This window comes from Hemicordylus capensis, chromosome 1 (assembly GCF_027244095.1).
Source record: "Hemicordylus capensis ecotype Gifberg chromosome 1, rHemCap1.1.pri, whole genome shotgun sequence".
Classification (NCBI taxonomy): Eukaryota; Metazoa; Chordata; class Lepidosauria; order Squamata; family Cordylidae; genus Hemicordylus; species Hemicordylus capensis.
The window spans coordinates 59,921,516-59,944,719 of NC_069657.1; the positions used below are offsets into that span (position 1 = coordinate 59,921,516).

Consider the following 23,204-nt stretch of genomic DNA (forward strand, 5'->3'; position numbering starts at 1 on the left):
AGAGGAAAAGGCTGTTCAGAGCAAGGCCTTGGCTAGCTGAAGGCTCTGTATGTTGCCCCCATGGCCAAGGAGAGTCACTGCTGAAAAGCCGCAGAAAATTGATCCACCAGGACTGATCTGAGCAATGAATAAAGTCGAGGGCAATTGAGTGGTGGCACGAGAGAGAAAAATTAAGGGGGAGGATGCAGAAGGGGCAAAGGACATTTATGTGTAGGTGAACTGTGTCCCACATATTAGATTTCCAAAACAGAAAAGGGGGCAGGTGGGGAGGCAGGTTGGTTGCCCACCCCCTGGCCACCCTTGGGGACCCAGCCAAAAAGATCACGGAGACGCCCATACCACCTTTAATCAAAACTCTTCACTGCCAATTTTATCTAACCCATTCGATGGTTACAGAGAGCCTCTTGGACTCTGGAGCATCTTTTCCTCTCCACCCTAGTGGGTGGCATCAAACCGCTGACTGAGCTTGCTCTTGTATCTGCTTCTGGGTTCAATTCAGAACCAAGGCCTGCCTGGTTTTAGAATGAGGTGGGGAAATCTTGAGATGTTGAGCACACTTTACCGCTTCGAGCAGCAGGAGAGGGATGCCACTTTAAAACAACTGGCCCTATCCACCCCCAGCACAGTACCTCCAGTGACTGTTGCTTGTGTCTTACTTGCTTGTGTCTTTTTAGATTGTGAGCCCTTTGGGGACAGGGGTCCATCTTGTTTATTTATTATTCCTCTGTGTAAGCCACCCTGAGCCATTTTTGGAAGGGCGGTATAGAAATATTAATCATCATCATCATCATCATCATCATCATCATCAATTATCCGCGTCAAAATCTCTCTGTATACAAGAAAATTAGCGCATCAGTGAGAACGGTTATTCTAGGCTCTCTCCCTGTTGTGCTAGTTTTCTGCTTACTGGGGCTTTTCGCTTAGAGGAGTACAGTATTACCACTTAAGGACTCCATCACCTTGTTCTCCCATCATTCTTGGTGCAGGTAAGATCAGACCTAATAGTGAGGCCGATGGAAGGTTCCCAGGTGGTCACTACAGGCATTTGGGGCCCCACAGTTTATTGGACAAAAGGAGCCTCCTGAAATAGTTAGGCTCTAGTCAGGGGCTTCCTTTCAGATTTCAGAAAGGGTTTGTGGAGGGGTTTAACCAAACCTCGGTGATGTTTAGAGACAGTGAAAGCTTCTGAAGCTTGTTCAGTTTAGTGGGGCTTGAAGACGGATCGGATGGGCCTGCTAATCCGGGGAAGTAGCTGTGAAGCGCCAGGCTTAGGCAAGGGAATCCGGCCGGACAGGCTTCAAAGTGAACACCCAGGGCAAATGACTCTCTTTCAACCCTGACTTACCTCACAGAGGACTGGTCATTGGGGATGGCTACCATGTAGTCCCTAGTCTGTATAGAGTAGAGGCAGGGAGCGATGAAAAGGTGTTTAAATAACAATATAAAGAGACAGACCGGCTTCTGGTGTCTTCCCTCAACTGGGGTCATTTGCACCTTTGGCCGTGTTGCAAGAGGATGCCCCCACCCCATAGACACACACAAGCGGGATCAGTCCACTGACCCACGGGGGCACGATAGTAAAACCAAGCGAAGAGAAAAGGAGCACCCCAAGACAGTGTGAAAGAAACGCGAGTTGGTTTCCCATTGCGTCTCAGATTCGTCCTCCCCTCTCCTCCTCCTCGCCCACCCCCAGCACAGTAAAACTGGAAATCTTGGTCCGCTGTGTTTGTTTATTGGCTCTGGTCTCCGCCAGCCCCACAAAAAAGATATCTACTTTGCTGTAGGATTAATCCCTCTTTTTCCCATTGGAATGTCTTCCGTCCAATTCCTTTTTCTCGGATAGTTCCTCCACCGCGGTTGCCCACGCTGCTTTGCACCATCTTCCCCTCCTCGTCCCGGGTATCTGAAAGGAATGGAGATCACATGCCAGTAAGAAGCATCTTGTTGAAAGAGCAAAAGTGGGGAAGGAACGGCGTCTGCTTGGTTCTGCCTCCTCGCGTCAACCGTGACCGAAAGGGATAGTTCGGGAGAAAAGAGGATACCTTTCCGGAACTCCATCAGCACCTTTGGACTCCGGTACCTGTTGTTCCGACTGAGCACATGCCAAGAGGCAACACTCTGGAATAGATTCAACTGGGCACAGGGGCGGGAATGCAAATAAACTCCCAATGTTTATAAACTAGCTAATCCAAATTAACAAGCAAAACTAAGAATATAGTATGGTCTGGCGTCCACTTGCGAATGTTTAAGGTCAGGTAGAGCAGCAGCGATATAGGGAGTTGCTGAAAGGCATCATCTCATACTGCGTGGGAGATGGCAATGGTAAACCTTTCCTGTATTCTACCAAAGACAACCACATGGCTCTGTGGTGCCTGGAGCCACACCGACTCCCCAAGAACTTTACCTTTACTTTAGTAAGAAAAGAGACTGAGTTCAAATGCGGATAACATACAAGAAATGCAAAATTATGCTATACACTGGCACATGATCCGGACGTTATGTTGTACCAGTGTACAGATATCTCTACACAGGTGCATGTTTTTGTGTGAATGACTGTATCTGTGTACATTTTAAATGTGAACCTGGATACAGGCCCCTCAAATGCATGATACAAATAGGAAATGTACTGCTGAATCTGTGCTCAACATAACGTGGATAACCGTACGGATAGCTGTACCTGTGTATCGTTGTATGAGTGTTCAACATGTCTGAATAGGATTCTAGTTGTGGGGCTAAACGCACCTTTCTCTCTCTGTGTGTGTGTGTATCGTTGAAACATGTAGAAAGTCACAAACCTTTCACACACACACACACACACACACACACAACACAAAAGTGCCTTTTGAGTTTCTGCCGTCCTATTTCTGCGTATCGGTGCAAATTGTATTAATGTAGGATTGGAAAGGGGAGAGCAAAATCTTTTCTAGTTAATGTGAGATTTACATTTGCATTACAGACCCATTTAAGGCACAATCGATGTGGTAGGAAAACGGTGTAATACCTGAAAAGATTCCGAAAGCCCCTCCATGAAGGAAACAAGAGTGAATACAGTCCACATACGCAAGGAGGGGGGCACTGCCCAGTCCTGGCGTCCTGGTGTGGAATAGTGGTATAAGACACATAATGGCAAATACCTATTTATGGTATGTACGAGATGTAGGTGCACTTTTTTGGCCTGTACACATACAATACAGAAAGCTAGAAAGAGACATCTTTTTTCTGGCCAATAGGGATCCTGGAAATTGAAAACTCTACTTCTTTATTTAGATCTCTGGTCCACACAATCCCCAAATAATGACAGCAACAATACTTTCCTCCACCCCACACCTCGCCTCCCCCCAAATACTTTCATCGCATTCATTGAAATGTTCCCCTTAATCTTGTCGTCATCCCCGCCGCAAATCGTATCCAAACACGTACAGTAAGTCTTCCGACCCTTCGAAAAGATGCTCAGGCTTGGAATTTGGCGAGTCCTCCGAGGGGATAGAATACCATAATGGAAGAATCGCTTGCGAAAACAGCTTTAAAAGGTATGTGAACTATCACCTACATTCCCAGCCACTTCCTTCTTCCTCTCATGCATTAACTATTGTATATTTACCATTCCAAATGAAAGGAGATGCAAATACTCCTAAGCAGTTTTTTAAAAATCATTTCCAAACACCGAACGTGCAAAAGGGGGGTGGGGGGACACCCAACTGAAATATCGTTTGTCAAAATGTCTTGGAAGCGGCGCACTCCAGACAGAAAAGTCTTCTTTGTGGATCGAGACGATTGCTTGTATCAACGTGCCTGTTGTGTGCAGAAGACAATACGTTTTTGTGTTATTCTTTATGTGCTTGTGCTCTGTCCCCCTCCCCCCCTCCTCTCACAACCCCCCCACACACACACACCAACGTTTCGACCCGCCAGACCAAACCGAGCATCCAGATGAACGTATTAAACGATTGTGCGTCACAATCCTATACCTGAGCTGAGGATATAAAGCCCCAATTCTGTACACGTTTCCTCAACACAAACTGCACCCAGTAGGACTTAAGTCCCTGGGAGTTATTAAGAACCTATTAAGTCCCTCCCACGTTGTACTTAGTGGGGCTTAAATCCGAGTAAACCTCCATAGGATTGCGCTGTAGGCCTGCGATCCATCAACCACTTGAACCAGAAGGCGCTGTTGTCAAACCGCGTGCAAACGCCATTGGCTTCAATGGGGCTGAAATCGGCTTAAGTGGATTTGGAATCAGCCTGTTCTCCTCATCCCTCCCATGTCAAGAGGCTAAGCGCAGGCCAGCTCAGAAGGATCCTGCCTCTAGTTTTTGCGGAGGGAGCTCGGGGAGGGAAACATGGACGCTTTTGCTGTCAAGGGAGCAAGAGCTTATGTTCTTAACCTCGGAGGTTTTACACTCTTCTTCTGTCGAGTTGGACATTCCTTTAAGCACCGCCAAGCCTCAGATGTGCGTCTGCCCCCTTCGGATAATCGCCCACCACGAAGTGCCTGCTACACTCTCCGGCTTTTTTTTTAGGGGCCTCCTTTGAATTTCAGCTACAATTTCCACCCTCTTTTTTAGACCGTCTGGGAGCTCTGCGTGGAATATCCGTTGGACGACAGAACGGAAAGCAACTCTCTCCTAAAGGAAGGGCTTGACCCGGCATTTCTCCCGAGGAAGTGATCACAGCAAACACACCCAGCCGGTGACTCTCCTTCACCGCCACATCCAGGTGAACATTGTCAGCACATGAATGATGGCTGTGAAAAGCAGGGAAAGCGTGGCCGCCGGTCAGAGAGTGCTCCTTGGAGGACCTGATTCCATGCTTCCATGCAGTACGATTAGGACTGCAATCCTACGAACTGGGAGGAAGTTCCATTGAACCCAACCAGACCAATTTCCAAGGAAATCTGTGCAGCATTGGTCTGCACGTAAAGAATATGAGGTGTTAGGAGCTTTCTTTTTTTAAAAAAAAAAGTCTAATATGGAGAAAAGGTGGAGAAAGAGTCCTCTGCTCTCCGCTCCTCTCCCCCCACTCCCGCCAGCATTTTTATATGGATCACAACTACAGCCCTGTGTGACGTTGCAACATAACTAAACCAGAATTGTCTTTATTGCCCCCTGGTGCCCTCGTCCCGTGGTGGCCTCCTCCTTACATGTGGAAAGGAGAAAGACAGAAAGAAGGGCTGGGCGGAAGTGGAGGATCCAGATTCAGTCTGGTGTAGTTACACTGTTATATTAGGAGGTCTGGGGCCAGTGGGAGACAGTTGGCCAGAAATCCTAGAGAGCTCGGTGGAAACGTCACTGGTGTTGAAGGGCCAGGGAAGACAAGGGAAACAGAAGCCTCGAGGGTGGGTCATTGTATTCTTTAGCTCTTTTGTTTCCTTTCCTTTTGCATGTCCGTTTTATACGCGCTGGCCAAACAAGATTCAGCTTTTGCCTTGCGGACCATGCACAAAACGATTCGCTTTTCCATGAGAGGACCTAAGAACTGCTGAATAACGTCCACAGAGCTATGTAGGTTTCTCTCTCTCTCTCTCTGTGTAAATAAATTTACACTCTCTCTGTGTGTGTGTGTAAATTACTGTGTGTGTGTGTGTGTGTGTGTGTGTGTGTGTGTGTGTGTGTGTAAATACACACACACATACATACAAGCACACACACATTCTTTTGTTCTCATTGTTATCAGACTAGGAACTGACCCAGAGGTATACCTGGTGCGGATTTAGAAAGCTTAATTTCGCCGGAGCCCTCCTTGTCTCGCCCCCTTACAGCGCCTTCTGCTTTAAGATGGAGGAATATAGCCATTCAGTTTCACCTTGGGTGAAGGGGTGTTTTTGTTTTGTTTTATGTTTTATGTTTTAAACAGTATTATTTCCTTCCACAATCTTTTTAGGCTGATACTTCGGAGTTTTGAAAGCAATGGGTGGAGTGGATGGGGAGGAGCTTCCAAAGATCTAATTGCACGGGCTGAAGGGTTTCTCAATCCCGGGTCCCCAGATGTTGAACTACAACTCCCATCGTCCCCCACCACAATGGTGGCTGGGGATGATGGGAGTTGTAGTTCAGCAACATCCGGGGACCCAAGTATATACGACTAGGGAAGGACAGAACCTCTCTGCCCTGGTCCTATATAGTTCTGTATAGACGTCAATATACTGGCTCGTTTCAGAGAACTTTAATCTAGAGTTTAGCTTCCAAATTTAGAATCCTAAAACCGCAATGGGTCTTAGACATGAGGAACTTACTTCGTTTCCCCAGTCTTTCACTTTGATGGCAATACATACATGCAAAGAGACTTATTTACACGCAATACATGCAAAGAGACTTATTCATCTCACCCTTCCAGAGAGCTCAAGGCTTTCCTGTTACCTTCCCCTCCCCAATTTCTTTTCTCTCTCTTTTGAAAATCCTTGTTCATGCTGACAGATGGTTGGTGACTGACTCAGGGCTCTCAGTATTTCGTGGATAAACGGGATCTGAACCCAGGTCTCCCTGGTCTAAAGTCAACCCTCTGTCAGCTATACCGCACTGGATAAATGCCCCATTGATTTCAATTAGATGTTCAATAAGCTTTGCTCCTCAATTCGTGAGCATTAGGATTAATTAAAGCATATAACTGTGCAATGGATTGTGACCATTACTTGGAAGTAAGACTTGTCTTCATTGTGTCTTTACTCCCATGTAGTTTTGTCCAGAACTTTCCACCTCACTTAGCAGCCTACGGTAGGCCGAAAGGGAATCTTTTAGAGACAGACTTAAAAACAGAGCTCATTTCTTGCCCTGAATCTTCCCACTAAGTAAGTGGTGCTTTGGGTCGCATCCTTATTGACAAGAAACGTTTGTCACCTCCATTTCAGACCTGAAACCTTAACGGGGACCTAAATCGAACTTTTGTGGGGCGGAGTGCGTGGGGGTGACATCTATTTTCTTTCCCTATTCCATATCCCCAAGTAATCACAGGCCTCTTCCTAGACAAGGAGATTTGCACCCAAACTTGGACGCTCCAAGTCAATAGAAAAGAACTTTGCACCCAGAAGAGATCCAGGGATCACGGGATCCTCCGCCGATCTCAGTCAGTCCCGTGTTCTCGTCACGTTTCAAATTCTTTTTCTCTCTGTTTTTAATTTGTAACTTTTTAGGGACACTCGATTGCCGCAGACAATTCTTTGGAAGAAAGATATCTTTCTGCTGGCAACACTCGCTGTATCCTGCCTCAGTTTTATGGGATTCTTCATCGGGCCTTTGCCGGTGCACAGACACCAGTATCTGAAAAATGCTGAGCTATCAATTCGGGATGGGATATAAAACGGCCAGAAAGAGCGCTCTGACGACCAAACCATCTAAAATTTACTGCATTGATTTAGTTTAAACACGCAGGTAAGAGGGGGGGACCCTTTGAAGTGAGGTGAAGACTCACCCTAGTGTGGATGTAAATCTCCCTGGTTTCAAAGAAACTTTATTTAAGCACTTTATCTGAAGCCTGCTTCGATTAGAGGCCTGCAGTTTTCAAAAATAAAACTAACATAGTCAGATCCTAAACAGGTTTATTAGGCATTGGCGGGGGGCGGGGAGAGAATGAGTAGGTTCCCTAACATAAGAAAGTGTCTACTTCCAAGTAGACGTGTTTAAGAAGAGCTGTCAAGAGCACGAAATAAACTCCACACCCTGATTCCAAACAAGTTTTCTCGAAAACAGTATTTCTAAAATCTGCTGGATTTCAGAGACACAAATTTTGCAACTTCGCGACACAAACTTCACTAACTTCGCAACTTGTTTACTCGGGAGAAGGTTTAAATTAATTTAATTGTGTTTAATTGTGTTTAATAGCATGTACTTCCAGGTTACATCGGATTTTAGCCTTACTTGGATGTCGGTGCCTTTAAAATCAATAAGACGTTCTTCTAATAGTGTGTTCGGGTATTAGTCATATTATATTAGTCCTATTCCCACAGTATGTTCATTGCGCCCTCCCATCCACCTACCCGCAACCCTATGATGAACACAGTCTTAAGATACCTGTTTAGCTTGCAACTAGTGCCTCTTTTTTGTCGTCTCCCTTTAAAAAAAAAAAAAAGAGGGAGGTGGTTTACTAACATTCAAGAAGATCACACTTACGCTCGGAAAATATTGTTATTTTTCTTTAATGGGGGAAATTGGACTCCTGTGAGTTAGATCTGTGGTTTTTAGGGCTAGGATGGAAATTGGACTGACACCACTTTGCACTTTAACAATCGGATTTCGTCAGGGTACAAGTTGTTTGTTTAACCCGACAGCTCCGTGCACCCCGTCGCACGCTTTACACACTCATTAAAACGATTATTCACGACCTGTCGAGTGTTTTCTAGTTCATTCACAGGAAGGACTTAGCGCTATAGGATTCAGCCCTAGACTATCGTCAACTCTACGCTCCATGCGCTGGTATCTGCTTCTACAAGTTGCAAAAGAACTCATATTCAGAGGGATGATGATGATGATGATGATGATGATGATGATGATGATGATGATGATACTGCGCTGGAGATCACAACCTTAACCTGAGTTACGAAAAGGTCATCTTGATGCTAAATACATTCGAATCTCAAGATGCATGGAAACTAACGAGATACCTATAGGAAAACGTTTTAAGATCCGTCCAAAGTCGGTGCACATCTCTGTCCTGAGAGTGTTTAGTCATTTAAATGGGATTTACTTCCCAGTCCTTTTGGAGAAATGTGTCCCACTGACTACAGGAGATCTGTCCCAGAACCGCGTCTCTTTTAGAGATAGCTTTTGATAGTTCCGCAGGTCCTTCAACAAACGCTCCGGAGTGACTCCATTTCCCAACATTTTCACCAGACTGTGAGATTGCACATAGTGGGCTTGTACATAATGGGCCTCTACTAAGCATAATTTCTCTGAACAGGGAAAATACCAAAAATTGTCAAAGGGGATTTGGGTTGGAGAGTAGAACCAAGGCTGTGGGGACGATCTCCAAGTGAAATAACTTCTAGCCAGGCTGCTGACTTATAGCGATACTGCTGCCTCAGCCTCTTCTCCCACCTCCACCCCGCCTCGCTCCTAAAATATACAAGCCACCGGGTATGAATGGACAAAGCAATACTGATCCCAGAATCTTAGAAATATCCGCTCAAAATTGCACCTGTACTGCAAGTGTGTATATAGTTGAAGGCAATCGCTTTCTGTGCGTTGCCTAAAACCCTCGAAGAGTTCGTGATCGTGGCAAACATTGTTGATTTTTCTCGGAAATGTTTTTAAAAAGGGAACGAAAAGACTAAGAAACTCAGGGCCTGTATATTATTGTCCTTTCAGACAATCTCCATATACGCTGGTTAGGCCGCGATCCAGACGCCCTTGAAAATCAATCGGTTCAAACGAAATGAGTCGGGTGTGCTGGTAAACTAGGGAGGTATTTATTTCCGAAATCCTGACTTGGATTTCTTGGTTCCCGGGAAAAATTCCCAGCCCAGTGTAGAGGGCATTTGGTTTACAGAACGGGGCTCGTCCCCTTGATTTTAAAAAGAAGCAATAAACTGCCATTCATCACTCCAGCTTCTGGGAAAGAGGGTTGGACAGGCACATTCTAAAGAACGCTTTGATACTCCGTGGATATATCTCGGACTCTTTCTGGATCTTTGGGGCAGAGATTTAAAGCCTTTGGCAAAATACTTTCTGTATCTTTACTTTTAAAAAGAAGAAAGACCAAACGCTTCCCACTAAAGGACTTCTTAGTCGCTCAAAAGACAATCTTGTACGATCATCAATTGTGAAATTTGTACTCCCACAATAAGGTGAACTGTTAAGAACAGCTCTGTCAAGCGCCTTTTTCCGCGGACTCCTTTTCTTTCACAGCACCTACCCGCTAGGACAATCTCAAGATAGAAAAAAAGGGGAATCTGTACATAAATACTTAAAACTGGGCGCAAATAAATACACCAATCGATTGGGAGGCAGCCAACACTTGTTCTATTGATGGCGACATGATCGATTTTACCTTTCCTGTCTACGCAACGTTATCTATAGGTAATTATTAGGATTTCAACGCCATGGATTTTAATCTGAAACATTATTAAAATACTATTCTTTTAACCTGGACAGAAATCGCAAACAACAAAAAAAGAAAAAGAAAAAAAAGAAAAGAGGGGGATGTCTATAGACATTCCCCGCCACAAAGATGCAAAACTTTATTATACGAAAACAAACGTACCGTGATAAATACTATGGTGGGACCTATCTTGGCGGTAGAAATTAATAGGAATGGGTCTTTCATTCATTCTTTCTTTCTCTGTCGCCTAAGACAGTAAATACCGGGGTAGAAAGTAGACATCAACCTTATAGCAAGCTTCCTTCCTTCCTCCAAGTTAAAATAATAATGTAAAATATCCCAGCTGGCACTCCTTCTTGGACATATTGATGGATTTCTTAGAGTGATTCTGAGGGTTCCAATTTCAGCAGAAAAGAGAAGACAGGAGCCTCTCCATTTTAAGAATTCTGTGATATTCTTCTTAAAAGAACATTCTCGCGCCCTCTATTTTATTTTCGAAACCCACGAAACTATTCCACCCTCTTGGAGAATACAAAGCTCTATTTACATGTATTTAAACAAACAAACAAAAAGCACCACATGCATAGCAATCTAAACAGGAGACCGGGTGTTTTGCTTTGTTTTTTCTTTTCAAATGATTATCATCATTGGCCATTGCCTGTCCGAAGAGTTTACTAATCCCCTCCCTATGTTATCTCCACCATCTCAATCAAACAGATAATTTAACCTGAACTCTTTTAATCTTTTCTGCTTGACACGCTCTGAAGGGAAAGCAGCCCGAGGAAAGGCAAAACCATAAACGGACTTTCCTTCTTCCGACGGCTTGAAATTATGAAAGTTTGAAGACCTTGGAGACAAATTGAGCTCCCCCTACCTAATTTTCAAAAACTTGGAAGGAAGGAATGAGGACTCTTTCGCGATCCTCCTGGATAGTTCCAAGCATCAAAGAGAAATAACTACACTCCCCCACACACCCATAAGGGTTTGATTCCTTCTTTCTTTGAGCCTGCCAAATTCCAGTTGACTCCAAGGAGTCAGTTTCGCTTGGCTGAGAAACGCTGAATCTGCGAAGCGCATTTCAGGAAACAGTGGCATATTATATTATATTATATTATATTATATTATATTATATTATATTATATTATATTATATTATATTGTATTGTATTGTATTGTATTGTATTGTATTGTATTGTATTGTATTGTATCGTATCGTATCGTATCGTATCGTATGGTATCGTATCATATTGTATCATATCATATCATTTAACATAACATAACCATCCATACGATCTTAGTTTGGGACTTACAGTATTTTTATCGAGTGCAAAAGCAAAAAATAAATCAAGGAAGGCAGGAAATAGAAGGTTTTTTAAAACTCAGTACACCTCATCTTAAAACATTACTTGGAACGGAAGCCATTTCATTGCAGTGGGACTTATATACAAGTATATTTAATATATAATATATTTAAGGTTGGGAAGTTGCCAGGGAAATAAGAGCAACCGGGTGCGTTTATGACTGGGACAAAAATGTGCCTTAGCTTAACACATCCAAACATTCAGCCAGATAAATAATGAAGGTGGTGGTGGGGAGGAAATATTTCACCTTCATTTTAGCAAATAATGTGCTGCTGACATGGGACGTTTAAAATAGCCTAAGCTAAAAAGTGAGGGTGAATAGATTTGCCCGCACCATTTTGGGCCCTGCTCTAAATTACAGCAAATTATTTTTTATGTCTCTTCGCCTCCCGGTGGATGCTCCTTGCTTCCTCATGTTTGCTTTATATTATTGTTACCGTTCAGGCCTGTGAGGGGCCCAGAAGGTGATGGTGGCTGGGTTTGTGTAACCTGTTCTCACGTTGTTGTCATGGAAACACAACGCAAAACCTCCCACCAAGCTTTAGATCGCCTTTGCCGGTGGGAGGGCATGGAGGCCCAAACTGGGTGATCCATAGTGAAGGCAAAATACATACATACATACATACATACAGGCAGGCAGTTTCCAGATCCAGATCCTTTAAAATATTGATTTAGAACCTCCTGCTTTCCAGTGTATGAAGATGGGACAAAAGGGGCAGAAGATTTGCATGACATGACCTGCGGACGGATTGGGCGTTTAGGTCAGCTTTTTGAGCAGGAGGCAGAGTCTTCCTTCCTGGTCTCAGCTTATTTATTTACTCCACTAGATTTAATGCGCCTTTCTTCGACATATTGAGGTTTGGGGAGATGTACAGATAGTCTGACTCTGAATTGTTATTGTTGCTATTGTCGATGTTGTTGTTGTTTTGTTGGCTTAACAGGGAAGAGTCTTTTAAGAGATCTGTGACTGTGTTTTTTCACAACTGCAAGATCATTGCTGAGAGATCTGGAGCACGCAATATGCAAACAGAAAGATCTGTTCATCCATCCATCTGTCGGTCTACCTATCTGTCCGTCTATCTACACACACACACACCCCTATATGGTTGTGCAGAGACAAATTTCTGGCACCTGAAAATCGATCATGTGTGTCTATATGTGTTTGGGAGGGAGAAGGTAAAACTAAACTCTTGGTTTCTTGCACTTGACAAGAGCGCCCTCGCCTTGCACCTCAAAGAACAGCAGAGTCATAAATCTTCTCTGAATACACACACACATCATAAACCTCAAGTTTCACATACATTCCATTCATTCCTCAAGCCCGATCGACTTCTAGTCCATCTTCCTAAATTTATCACCATCTCTGTCATCCAAGGATTATGAGGAGATGGACAGAGAGGTGACCAATGCTATATCCGTAGAGAAGCATGAAGCAGCCCCAAACACCTTCCTTCCATCCTGAAAAGCTTCGCTCTCCCCCTCACAGGCCCCCTTCTATAGATCTAAACGAGCCACTTTAACCTATGAGCAGATTTCTGTCAAACTGTCACCAATAGATCCACTGTCTCTCCACTACTAATTTCACTGTATATAAAATTGCCTTGGGGGAAAGAAGAAGAAGAGGGGAAAAAGAACTTCACCCTCTTTCCATTTCCTGCAAGGGGAAATAAACCTCTCAGTACTTCATTACCGTTGTCTCTGATTGCATTCAGCAGGTGTTTTATCTTCCCTGCGTTTGGGTAACTCAAATTGGTGTATTAACAATTAATTATTTTCTTGAGATTACAAATTACAGGAACAGGGGAATTAAACAAAATAATTTACAGACCGGAGCACCGCGCATTGTTCCTCCCCCTCTTTACCCGGCTCAAATCTAGTCAGTCAAATATATATATATATATATTAATGCCAGCCTAGAAATACCTCTTTGTTGTGTTTTTAACATATAACTATAACCAGTATATGCAAACATGAATACCTGAAAATCACTCTCCAAGACAGACGCATCGTATTGCTTTTAAAAAGAAAGAAAAGTGGGAGGGGACTAAAAACTTAGATGGGAAACGCCGTGTTTGGTTTGTATTTCACGATCCACAGCACAACCAAAGCACATCGCTCGTCTGATCTGGCTCTCCTGCATCTCAGTTCTATGCTTAATTACCGGGAAGCGAGTCCACCGTGGAAGATTGCAGCCCTACCTAAGCCCAGTCCCAAACGCCAACTCTTTCCAAGCAGGCAACAGCATTCTTTCCCGCACAATGATCTACACGGAAGTAAGAGCAACTTCCTCGTCCTATACATGTTTAGGGTTGCCGCCTTACTCGGAAGTCAACATGGGTCACGTCTCAGCCAAAGTGAAACCCAAGACCCACGGATCCCCGTCTTGGAAGAAGGAAGCATTTGCTGCCGGACTCTCTCTTTCAAACCGGGGATCGACGTCGAGATTCACTTTGGCTGGACTGTTCTTATGTTTAACCTCCAGGAGTAAAACCGTACTTAGTCAGATTGTTCCCTGCAACTGCATGGAAACCCTTGACGAAGAGCAGCTTGCAATATGAATCTAGAGACCTTTCAAAGGATTTTCTGGCGGAAGACTGGTATCCCGAAAGGAGACTCCAGTCCGTTTTGGGGTTTTTTGGGGTTTTTTTTTTAGGGGGGGGTGACTTATAAAACACAAGTTTTATTCTGAAGAAGAATAGGGGAGGATGGGAAGAATAACTCGCGTTATTTAGCACAATGGGCACTGTACAGACAGCGGGACAGAATGTGTGGGAAAGTACGCTGCCTACGCCTCTTGGAAAGAACAACAATAATGAAAAATAATACACACTTCCCATTGGAGAAAGAACACTATGAAAAATTTTTTTAAAGGAAAAATATAATTGGAAAAAAAAACCTCAGGCAAGGTTGTAATTTATACCCCATTGTTTTATAATGGGAGGAAATTAATGGACCTTAATTGTGACTGGAAATTAATGGAGCAAAGTCCTTAATTATGACTGGAATGTGAACCTATGCCTATTTATTTGAGAAACCCACCTTTGCTTATGTAAATGTAATATTGTAATATTACTGTAATATTGTATTGTAATATTACATTGAATGTAATATCAAGTTTAATAAAATAAAATAAAGAGTGTGTAAAACGGAGCTCTTTAATCGGGCATCTCTCTTTAGAAGAAAAAGAAAGAAAGAAAGAAAGAAAGAAAGAAAGAAAGAAAGAAAGAAAGAAAATAAGGAAGGAAGGAAGGAAGGAAGGAAGGAAGGAAGGAAGGAAGGAAGGAAGGAAAGCAGCCCTGTGCTTATGGACAGTAGAAAGAACGTGGGAAAATCAGTCTCACACTCACCAATTCAGAAGGTCTGAAGGAGTAAGACGACCAGGCAGTTCAGATTCCTCTGACTCTCTTTTCTCTCCGCTGCAGGTAATTCCTCCCACCCACTTCAAAAGACAAACAAAAGATTTCAGTGTGGTGATTAGCGAGGCTTTTCGTCACCTTGGCTCTACAGTTTAGCTTCTGAAATCATGCAAAGTCTGAATGTTTCCAGTAAGCAGTTTAGTATACTTCCACAGAAGGAAACACCGAAACTTCAACCAGACCACGAAAAGAAAGAAAGAAAGAAAGAAAGAAAGAAAGAAAGAAAGAAAGAAAGAAAGAAAGAAAGAAAGAAAGCGGTAATTAAATTAAAAACAAAGGAATTGGGGGCGGGGGTAGGAAAAAATCCCAGTTGTAGGCCCACTGGTTTCCAGATAGAATTGATGTTTTAACCTTTAACTTGCAGGTATCCAGGGCGAATTAATATTTACTTTAGGTGTGTGTGTTGGGGCGTCGGGATAAGGTACCTTGACGGAAGCCTAAATATTCCTTCTTCCGCACCCCTCTGGTCTGCCTGTGGGGAGAAGCGAGGAGTGTGATAGTTGGCTCGAAGTCCACCTACCCTGCAGCCGGGATGGCTTGCTGAGATGTGCAGGCAGGTTTTCTTTCTGGAGGGTCCCATCAGTCCGCAGTGAAGTCGAGGGCAGGTCCTCTGCTGAGGCAGGCAATTGCAGGCACTTCATCCAGCCACAGCCAGTCCTAAAAACCTCTAATGATATTCACCTTCACCTCTTGCTAACCCAAAGCTCCGCCACCATCTGACGCAGAGATCCAGGGCAGGAACCTACCGCCAAGCCCTCCTGCGCAAGCCCCCACCCCCTCCCATTGAACGGCATGGACCTTGCGCAGGAGAACTTCCCGCTGGATTGTGTCTGACCGCCCCCACCCCCAGTCACCTTCGCTGCAGGCGAAAATGCCTCCCAGACCAAAAGAGGGGAGTTAAGGCACAAGGTCTGCCCAGCGGTTCCTGCCGAAATATACAAGGGAAACATGCACGCAGGTATTCATATGCAAATAGATCCATGAAGATGGGACAGTTCACATTTTGTAAAGAGAGGGAGCGAGAAAGAAATCCTTGATATTCTCGTCCTGATACAGATAATAAAACTAAAGGGACACCTTTGGGAAATTACTGTTCAAAACTCTCTAGTTCCAATGCAAACCCATGTATGCCCACTTTGAGAAAGAAATAGATTAAAACTACCGAAGCCCAGATGTAAAACACTTAAGTGGGGTGGAAGCAAAGAAGGAATGCTTCAGAAGGTCAGTTTTGACTATAATAAATCCATAATTACTAAATAAGAACACCAGTTTCTCCTTTAAATAAAAAAAATTGGTTTAAAAAATCATTGAAAGTTTAAAGATAGTAAACAATACAGTGAATATTATTCCAGAATTTAATAAACGGCGTTTAATGAAAATGACCAAGACAGCAAAATACAATTCAGGTTATTTCAACCACCGAGGCCTATCTGGGTCTTTCTCTAAGGCAGATCAGACATCTATCGCCCCTACCCTCTTTTAGTAAGAATAAATCAGTTTCCAACAGGAATTTCCTTGCAAGTTTTACTTAGAATCAGGTCATTCATTCCTGGTTTTAGCCATTTCAAGGAGTTTACAACTTAGGAAACACTAATTACTATTACTATTACTAAACTGTACATATGGCCTTTACATTCCAGTATTTTTTTAAAAATAAAAATAAAAATCAAATTGCAGGACTTTTAAGTTTCCCCGAATATAAACCCAACAAACGAATGATAAAGTACAAAATATACCGCAAAGGGTGGGATGGGGGCGTTTAGGTTCCCATCTAAGGGGAATATAAGCGCCAAACCAAAGTCTTCTATAAAGCACAATGTTCGCTAATTATTACTTCTACTACTACTACTACTACTACGCTGGTGGTAGTGATTTTTTTAATTTAAAAAACCTTTGCCTTCAGAACTTTACATGTGACAACTTAACAGAGACAAATATCGGACCATATGCTGAATATCGAAGACCTAGTTCTCTACCAAACTATTCGGTGGGGCAAGGGGCGCTGAGACGTCTAGAGAAAACACGTGATTTTGCCAGTCTGATGAGACAGAGGAAAAGGAAAGGAAAGGCAGAGCGTTTTTTCTTTGGGTTGGACTGGGAGAGGAAGGAAGGAGGGAAACCAGAAGATCTATGTACCTTAGCTAGCGCACCTTTGATTTGCAAAAACAAAAACAAAAAGTCATCTTTCTAGGAATAATTTAGAGCCTGGATGGTGATCTGACCTTTAACAAAAATTGTTTTATTGTATGGCTTCCTTCCTTTCTCATTTATACAGCGCATGCTCTGCCCTCGTGAAGGCACCCGAAGCGGTCTATAACCACAATCAAAACAACAAAAGCCAGTCACAGTAACGAGATGATGAAACAAAACTCCTTTTCTCCCGTCACCCGCCCTCCCCTCTTCTCTCACTTGAAGGAAAACTGAGGAGCACCTGAAGAACAGACTGTAGCAGCCCATCACAGAAATCCGGAGTTTGAAGAAGCACAAGCGCCTTCTCAGGGGAAGGAGCTCAGGGGAACACGCCACCGCCTCAGCTTTTTCTTAGCACGATTACCCACCACGCTTACCTAATTAATGCTTATTAGCCAACGGGGGGAAGAAAAAGCACTATGCATTTGATTAGGATAGTAATTCTTCAACGCATCTGACTGCTATATACCCCGTCGTAGCCCCTAACCCCATTTCTACACACATTCACACACACTTTCGATGCATGATCAGAAATTGCTTCTTCTTCTTCTTTTCTTTTCTTTTTTCTTTTTGGTCAATGCCACTGAAATAGCAGGTTTAATCCAGGCTGTTGGATTCCTCACAATATGCAACCCATGGCAAGTGTTAAATAATAAATCAGCCCCTTTGTCAGCTGCACCACCAGACGCCTCTCCTCGCTTGCTCGGCTTTGGCAGGCGATACAGAAGGGGGACTCCATGTTGGAAGCGCGCACAGATTTCCCTCCCCCCCGCATACACTTCAGGTTGCCGGAAGTCTTCAGACTGACCTGTCTACATGATTCCCTCCCACCCCCCAATGCCTTTTTCCGCAGGACTTAATATATATGTGTGTGTAGATTTCGTGCTAAATTGTCATCTGGCTTAGCAAACACATCCAAACAGCGAGGGGAAAGCGAGCAGGAGAGCGGCCTTTTCGGTTTCCACTCCAGCCAAGTCACCCTCTTGAAAGAGTTTGAAGAACTTTGAGGGGCCGAGAAGCCGAGAAACTCTGGATGTCCCCCAGGTTTTCCCACCCGCCCCTATTTTCCATCTTAATCTCTGAACCCCTCTTTCCTTACGTTTTACTTTCAAAATAGCCCCTTTCCTCCTTTGCTCCCAATAAGATCAGTATTGTCACATTCGCTCCTACCACGTAACCTCCTCCCCGCCCCGCTTGACTCCCCCCCTTTGGAGATCTCCTCTTTAAAGGGTTTGGCGATAGTATCTCTAGGAAAGAGATTATTTTTCATCCCCCCATTGTGAGAAGGGAGCCGGCTTATTGCATTACTGCCGAACACTTTGGAGAGTACACAATTGTAACAAATGAACAACTTGTCCTCCACGGACTCGCTGCGGGATCCAATTAGCTAAGAAACCCTCTGCACAAAGTTTTCCCAACGATCTGCCCTTCTTCCCGAAATTCTCCCCATTCCAGTTGCTTTTTGTTGTAATGTGGTTGTTTTTTAAGGGCCCTCTATTTAGTCCCAAACTATCTCCTCTCAAAAGCAAGCAGATCGACCGGCGAGCATACGAAAGCCACTTACGTCTATTTCATGCAGGCTGCCAGGTTTCACTTAACGAACACTGGAGGACAGGGGGAGAAATACACACACACACAGAGAGAGAGAGATCTACAAATAGATGATAAATAGACACACACGTATATGAGATTGCAGTGGAAAGCACATCGTCAAGATTAGATTCTGCAGAGAGTCTATGACATCATTGCAGCACCAATTCCCCACCCCAGCAATTCCAGCAAAGCAAACCTTAAGTTGATTTTATTTTAAGTCGAGGGGGAGTCAGAGAAAATTAAGAAAGAGAACCCTTTGTAAATGGAGACACTTTTACAAAAGCTTTAAAACTGTTTGCAGCATTTCAAGGCTTTAGCACACACACAGGCACACGACTAGAAAATATTGCGAGCTGTGTTTGTGTATATACAGAACATCCGTACTTATTCACACATTCACACATTCACACGTACATAGGGTTGGAGAGGGGGTCAGTTAAATCCGGCTGACTGTCTGTCTATCTGCCATCCAAATGCTAACGCTTATAATCAGATCTTCAATCAATTTGTTCAGCAATATGCCCCATCGAATTCAATGGGACTTATTTCCTGCCAAGTGTGTTTAGAATTACAGGGCCCATTGAAGTCAATAGAGTTTACTTCCATGTAAACAAGGTTAAAATCGTCTTGTTACACTTGCTTCAAAGATGGGTCTAACACCCAGTTCTTTGCACCCGGGACTGGAATGCAAACATCCAACGGACTGGAAAAATAAAAACCCACTACCAAAAAACCGATACAGCTAACCCTTTTAACTTCATCACAAAAGCGCCTTCCACAAACATTACAAAACCCTTCCTCATGTCTAAGTATAGGCTGCTCTGTATGCTTTTAAGGCAACCTATGCAACAATGCATTTCATATAAAATAGTTTTCATTTAGGTATCTTAATGTCTCCGATTCTGAAAGCGGAAGGAAATGGGGAGTTCCTTTAAATATTAAAATCTGGATTTGATAACAGATATTAAGGCAAAACAAATAGAAACTGAAAGAAGAGGGCCTAGGATTATCAGTTTCACTTCCCTACCGTTTTAAAGTCCTTTGTAGATTAATACTTCTTGATAAAAGAGACAAAAGAACTATGGAGTATATATGAATTTAGCCTATTTTTTTTATTTCTGTGTCTTCATAGTAAACATTTTTTTTGTAAGTGACAAACACGGGCATATGACCACAGTATCACAATCAAGATTTTTTTTTAAGACGACATTAACAATCACTCAAATTTATGCGGCATTTGCGCAACACAGGTTACATATTTGCAAGGTTTACCTATAAGTACAATAGGTATTAACATTTCACTACATTTAAAAAAAAATAAAGGTGACCTGTTAGTGACCACATACATCAAAATATACACAACACAAACTGAAGGCAATTCATGAGTTTTTGTCCCCTCGGATTCATTTGAACGGGCAGTGCTGCAGGACTGAAATGATATCGTTGTTCATGTATTAGTTATTTTTAAAAAAAACAAAAAAACCCAAACAACATTTGTACATTGAGTGCATTTTCTAAAACCCAATCTTTGGTCTAAAAGTAAACAAAAGGAGTTGGGGGCGGGCGGGGAGGAAAGAAAGAAAACCGGCTCTTTTAAAAGTGGAGGACAAAAGAATCTACAGCCAAAATGTAATTCTTGGACTTCTCTGCTTAATCGTTCGGCTTCAATACAAATGACAGTTTGCATCATGGCGTTGATCAATTTAGTATGTTTATTGGTTTGAATTGTCATGGTCTGCATCCACCAACATATCCATGATAACTTATAATACTGCAAACATGGAAAATCTGGCGGCTCTGGGTGAGAAAAACGTGTCAAAATGGCAGAAAGCAGTCACTATTTTAGATACACGTTCTACAAGATTTTTTTTTTCCGTTCTCAACTGCATCGTCTATCATGTATTTCTTCCCATATTTTGCACATTGCTGACTCGCCTCACTTTGCTGGAGTAATAAACAACCCTAAAGACTGAACAAACGTACAGAAAATGGGGAAGAGGGGGAAACTTAATAAAAAAATACCTGGACTTTTTCCTGGGTGAGTTTTTTTTTCCTATTTTGTTCTTTTATAGTCTCTCTCTCGTTCTCGCTCGCTCTTTCGCTCTCTCTCGCGCTCGCTCGCTCTCGCTCTCGCCCCATTATCATTTACAAGGTAAAGGTGTGTAAAATGTTCACTTACAGTCTCGACTCCCCTGGAGGTTAATGTATTAACGGGTTGGAGGAAGAGCCCTGATTTTGATGTGTGAAATAATCAGAAAGTCCTCCCGACAGTCCCGTGGTAAAACTCGGCAGGGAAGGTCTTAGGGACTCGCACGGGAGCGTGGAGGGCGCCTGCGGCGAGGTGGAGGACGAGGCGGCCCGGGCCGTCATGGCAGTGCTGCTCTGGGAAGTCATGGAAGGGTGAGGGACGTGGGGGAAAAAGTAACTGGTCTGGCCCGCCGCCAGCAGGTTGACCGAGCAGGGGTTGAGGGAATAGGTGCCGGAGCAGGGCACGGACAAGCCGCAGGGCACCGAGGCGGCCAGCGCGGCGGCGGTGAGGTGGTGGGTGGCGTAGGGGATCTCGCCATTGACCAGCCTGTCCACGCTCAGGCCGTTGGAGGCGGAGAAGGAGTGGTTGTTGCCCAGCGAGTTCTGAGTCAAGACGGAGCTGTAGGGCATGGGGTGGCTGGGGTAAGCCGAGGTGGTCCCGTTGTAGCCCAAAGTGCTGCTGGCCCGCGGGTGGTGGAGGGACAGGAAGGGCGACATGGGCCAGTACAAGGAGCCCGCCCTGTCCATGAAGGTCAGGCCGGTGGAGGTGAGGCGCGCGCCCCGCTTGAAGGCCAGCTTGGCCCGCGAGGTGGTGGAGCGCCGCCGCAGCTTGCCCGTGGTGCCGCCGATGAAGACGTCGTCGCTGGACGGGTCCAGCATCCAGTAGTTGCCCTTGCCCGGGTCGTCGTAGTGGCGCGGCACCTTGACGAAGCACTTATTGAGCGAGAGGTTGTGGCGGATCGAGTTCTGCCAGCCCTGCTTGTTCTCCCGGTAGTAGGGGAAGTTCTTCATGATGAACTCGTAGATGCCATTGAGGGTCAGCCGCTTCTCCGGGCTCTGCCGGATGGCCATCATGATCAGCGCGTTGTAGCTGAAGGGCGGCTTCTCGTACTTGCCGTTCTTCTTCTCGCCCTCCTTGCCCCCGCTGTCGCCGCCGCCGCCGCCGCCGCCGTCCTTGGCCCCTTCCGACGCCCCCTTCTTCTCCTCCGACGGCCCCTTCTCCTTGTCGTCCAGCTCAGCGGCCGAGCCCGGCTCCCCTTTGCCGGCCAAGAGGTCCCCCTTGGACACCTCCATGGGGCCAGACGTGGTGGCCGCCCCCGAGGCAGAGGCAGCCACCGCCACGCCGACCCCCACCCCAGGGGGCTGCAGCAGGAGCTGGTTTTTCTCCTCCTCGTCGTCTTCGTCGGCCGGGGTCCCTCTCTGGGGCTGCTGCTGCTGCTGGGGGTGGTGGTGGTGGTGATGGTGGTGGTGGTGATGGTGGTGCGGGTGGTGGTTGTTGTGGTGGTGGTGATTGTGGTTGTTGTCGCTCTGGACGGCTTCAGGCACCAGGCTGTTGATGCTAAAGGACGACTTGGGCAGCATTTTCGCTTCCTTCCTATCGCCCATATCCAACATCACACTCTAGGCGGAGGGGGAAAGTTGCACAGCCGGGAGAAGGTGATGAGGGGGGAGCTGCTTGGTCCGTCCTGAAGGGTGGCTTCAGAGGCGCAGCGATGGGTAGCAGCTAGGCGGCAGGAGCAGCAGCAGCCGGGCACTTGCACCACAAGCTCCAGCGCTTGGCAAGGCATGTAGCAAGGACAGGAGCCACCGGGGAAGGGAAGGAAAAGACAAGAGGCACCCAGCACTGCAAGGAAAGCCAATGCAGCGGGAGGGGGGGAAGGGGGGCACAAAAATGTTTCCAAAAAAGAAAAAGGAAAAGAGAAGGAAAAGGGGGGATTCCAAAGGGGAGGAAAAGATGACTGCCCCCCCTTAAAAAAGGAACCCCGAGTCCCTCTGTCCAAACTACTTCATGGTGCCTGGAGGAGCCCCCCTATTCCGCCCGAGCAAGGGAGGGGGGAATAGCAGCAGCCGGGGCTGTAGATCAGAGCGGCGCAGACAGCTTTAGCTACAATTAATTTCAGAGCTACAGACACACACTAGAGCTGTAAAAAAATTTTTGGTTTAACCTTTCCCACCGGTCGTCCAATCAGAGCGTTTGGCGTGCAGGAACGTCTCCCCGCCGGCCGGCCAATCAGCGCAGCCCTTTCTCCTCCTCTTCCCCCTCACGCTTTCTCTCGGCTCTTCCTTTCACCCTTCCCAGTAATGCTGGAGCGCAGGGATACCGAAGCGACCAGGCGCTTCACCGCGGCAGGTTACCTTTTCTCTTGTTCCCTCCCCTCCGCTCCCCTCTCCTCCCCCCTTGCCACCCTCACCAGCAGCCGCAACACACCAACCCGTGTCTTCTTGATCCAGTATCCCTGTCCTTAAGTCAACTGTGTTTATTGTACATATGGGTGCCTGCCTATATGTCTATGTACACCCGGATTCCTTCCAGGGAGTCAACTTTGTATCTTTATTTATTTATTTATTTGTCTTTCCTGTAGGGAGGG

At 45.0% G+C, this 23,204-nt stretch overlaps 1 protein-coding gene across 4 annotated transcripts; it reads right to left on the bottom strand.

Annotated features, from left to right (window-relative positions):
• Positions 1-1,716: 1,716 nt before the first annotated feature.
• Positions 1,717-22,855, bottom strand: FOXG1 (forkhead box G1). Of its 4 annotated transcripts, none has more exons than XR_008311985.1 (3): positions 15,231-17,189; positions 14,737-14,828; positions 1,717-1,903 (listed from the first exon to the last, which is right to left on the bottom strand). XR_008311985.1 is itself a non-coding variant. In XM_053276170.1 (2 exons), the coding sequence occupies exon 1, from the start codon at positions 22,228-22,230 to the stop codon at positions 20,788-20,790; it is 1,443 nt and encodes a 480-aa protein (XP_053132145.1). In that variant the 5' UTR covers positions 22,231-22,855; the 3' UTR covers positions 1,717-1,903; positions 20,768-20,787. The 4 variants fall into 4 exon arrangements, 1 of the variants encoding a protein (XP_053132145.1); XR_008311984.1 differs by having other exon boundaries at positions 15,326-15,599; XR_008311979.1 differs by lacking the exons at positions 14,737-14,828; positions 15,231-17,189 and adding an exon at positions 20,611-22,852.
• Between the last annotated feature and the right edge of the window lie 349 nt (positions 22,856-23,204).